Genomic DNA, 2,922 nt, shown 5'->3' with positions numbered 1-2,922 from the left:
CATCAACTTGAAGTAAGAAAATAGAATTAAGCTCCACCAAATGCTTCGCTGGACCGGTTACGGAGAAAGTAAGAAATTAAAAAAATAACATGTAATTAGGAAATTAACCCAAAAAAAAAAAAAAGCAACAGTTGAAGTACTCACTCTCCTTTGGAGAACCACATCTGCTGAAATGATCCAAGGGAAGCCAAAATGCTCCCTCCTATCCATACACTGTAGAGAATAATAGAGCCAGTTATTTTAGATGAATAAAAGAACTGGAAATTAAAAGAAAAAAGGAGAGTCAATACTTGTGTAAAAATCTCTCCTAAATATGTTTTGGAATAATTACATATATACCATTCAGATTAATATATTTACAAAAGTAGCGCCAATGTTATTTTTTTAAACTACCAAACTCATGTACTTACGCATGCCACAATCAAATCTTTGAGAATATGAAATAAAAATAAAGGCAGCTAACACAAAACGAACACATGTAAATTTATAATCTTTTTGTTGTATATAAAACTAGGGGTAGTCAGAACGAAACTCTCTTTCGACAAATTATGACAGCCACAAACATTCTTGATCATCCTTTAAGGTCCCATCAAGGTATGTATGTAAGAAAATTAATATATCATCTGATTTAGTGCAAATGGTTTAATTACTCAATGTCTGCATTGCAACACTAAAGCAAAGATTGGAGGATTGCCTGTAAGAGAGAAATCTAACTCTTTGTTTTTAATCATCTGCAAAATCTGATTACCAATGTTTTGCATTGCGGTTCTGTATCTCGCAGGACTGGCCATTCCCCGAAATGTTTCTCAGGCCTGATCTGATAAAATGCGTTTTGTGCGGTGAAAGGCTCTGCCTTCTTGCACAGGTGAGTGGTTGCTAGGTCTTCTTTGCTGAGCTTAGTAATTCTGATTGCTGCACTTTGTTTTTTTTGGTGTTTTTGTTCTGTAAAATTTCAGGTATATGCTCCTATTAAATTGCCAAAATTGAATGTTGACGAAAGAGTCATCTATGTCTTTGGCTGTTTGACGAAAAAATGCGGGAGTAGCCCTAAATGGTTTGTTCTAAAGAAGCGATATCGTTTACTGTATTTTTTTCATTTGTATAATTTATTATTTCATGGTTTTAATCAAAGTTTGCAGCTGGCGAGCACTTCGCATGCGAAAGTGCAATAGCGAGAAGACTCTCAATGGCATCTGTGAAGATTCCAAACCTTCTGCAAACTGCAATGGGGATGAGAAAAACATGGTTAGGGGTAACGATGGAAGTGTTGAGAAGAACTTGGTGAGTGGCGATGAAGAAAGTGTTGAGGAGGAATATGATGATTTATACTTTGATGAATTGGCTCGGGAACTTTCTGAAGCTTGCTCACAAGCTTCTCGGTCCAAGAAACCAAATGGCTCCTTGATTTTAGGATCTAATAAGACGAGTATGAGATCTGAGTCAACACTAAATGGCATAAACTCAAGCATACCAGGTGTGATAGGACTTTTTTGATAGTTTAGATATGAGAGAGAAAGTAATTTGTTTGTGTTTCATCTTGGTTGCAGTGGTTCCTTGCTTTTATATATATACTCAGGAAGATCGATCCGTTGGTGAAGTTGCTGCTGTTTGTGCCAATTATGCCAAACTTTCTGTTAAACAAGAAGATGATTCTAATAATGATAAAGATGATGAAGTTTGGGAAGGAGAGGGATATGAATATGATAAGGCTTTGGGTGCTGATAGAACTTTTTTGAAGTTCAAAAAACGGATGGATGCATATCCGGAGCAATGTTTTAGGTGCTTTTATATCTGCCATTTGCCCGCTTTTAACATTTCATGCTCACTCCATTGTAAATCTGCTATGTCTAATGAATTTAATTTTTATACTCTTCTTCTGCTGGAAAATCCTCAAAACTTGAATATCGGAAGATACTTTTGGATGGTATTGGATTAATGTTAATATTGTTCTGGGATATAGTATACTTAAGTTTTTGCTGTTGTTGTGATACTTTTGTTAGGCATGAATAGCTTATCCAATGAGTTAGGAGAGAACGTTGACTTCCACCATAAATTGGTACTAATATTTGCATCACTTGAATAATTTATTGTCCAACTAGCTGAAAAGTTTGAAGAAATTTAAAATTTAATGGAACAGATAGAAAATTATTGGTTCCATGCCTCAAAAACTATTTATATGCATTAAATCTATTAGTCAAACTGTCAAAGTTGATAACTTCTAAAATTTCTGTAGACATAACATTGGCAACTTGCAAGAAGGCTCATATGATAAACTTGCAAGAAGTTCTGCATGGGTCTACTGAGTAGATAAGCGTGGAATAGTAACAAAGAATAAATAAATGCAAATAATGTTAAAATTGTGCAATTGGTTATCAAGACATTTTTGTCAATTAGGCTAGGGCGTAAGCTCTGAGAAGTTCTGGGACGTAAGCATCACAATTATAAATTCACGTAGAGGCAAAATAAATGTAAAATTTAATATATTAACGAAAGAATTATTAACATCCTAACATAGAATAGTTGCAAATTATGCAGATAACAAATACCAAATTGTATAAGCTGTGAACTAACTTGTAATAAATTGCATAAAATACAAGTGTAATGTAGATTGTAAACATAAATTAATCGAACTAACTTAATTTATGAACTGAAAGTAATAGAAAATATAAAAGCAATGCATGACATAAGATAAACTTCGCATAATAAATTTCTCTTATACCTATTGTCCAACATAAAAATATTCATAGATCCAAATAAACATATAATAAATAATTAAAATCTCTCATGTTTAGGGCTGTCAAAAAGGCTCGTTGTTCGCGAACAGCTCATGTTCGGCTCGTTAAGAAGCTCGTGTTTGGCTTGTTCGCTAAGTTAATGAGCCGAACACGACCAACACAAACGAAAATTTGTTCGTTGGTGTTC

At 34.0% G+C, this 2,922-nt stretch overlaps 1 protein-coding gene across 1 annotated transcript in view; it reads left to right on the top strand.

The window, feature by feature from the left end:
* Window positions 1-548: 548 nt before the first annotated feature.
* Window positions 549-2,922, top strand: part of LOC110038011 (programmed cell death protein 2-like) — a 14,581-nt gene continuing 12,207 nt past the window's right edge. The window contains exons 1-6 of the mRNA XM_020742763.1: window positions 549-594; window positions 677-696; window positions 782-865; window positions 957-1,054; window positions 1,140-1,474; window positions 1,548-1,832. Of these exons, the coding sequence (XP_020598422.1) occupies window positions 549-594; window positions 677-696; window positions 782-865; window positions 957-1,054; window positions 1,140-1,474; window positions 1,548-1,832 (868 nt within the window). The remainder of the gene's footprint in view (window positions 595-676; window positions 697-781; window positions 866-956; window positions 1,055-1,139; window positions 1,475-1,547; window positions 1,833-2,922) is intronic.

This window comes from Phalaenopsis equestris, unplaced genomic scaffold, assembly GCF_001263595.1.
Source record: "Phalaenopsis equestris unplaced genomic scaffold, ASM126359v1 Scaffold229100, whole genome shotgun sequence".
Lineage (NCBI taxonomy): Eukaryota > Viridiplantae > Streptophyta > Magnoliopsida > Asparagales > Orchidaceae > Phalaenopsis > Phalaenopsis equestris.
The sequence above is the reverse complement of the archived record's forward strand: the minus strand, read 5'-3'. Positions and strand labels throughout refer to the sequence as shown.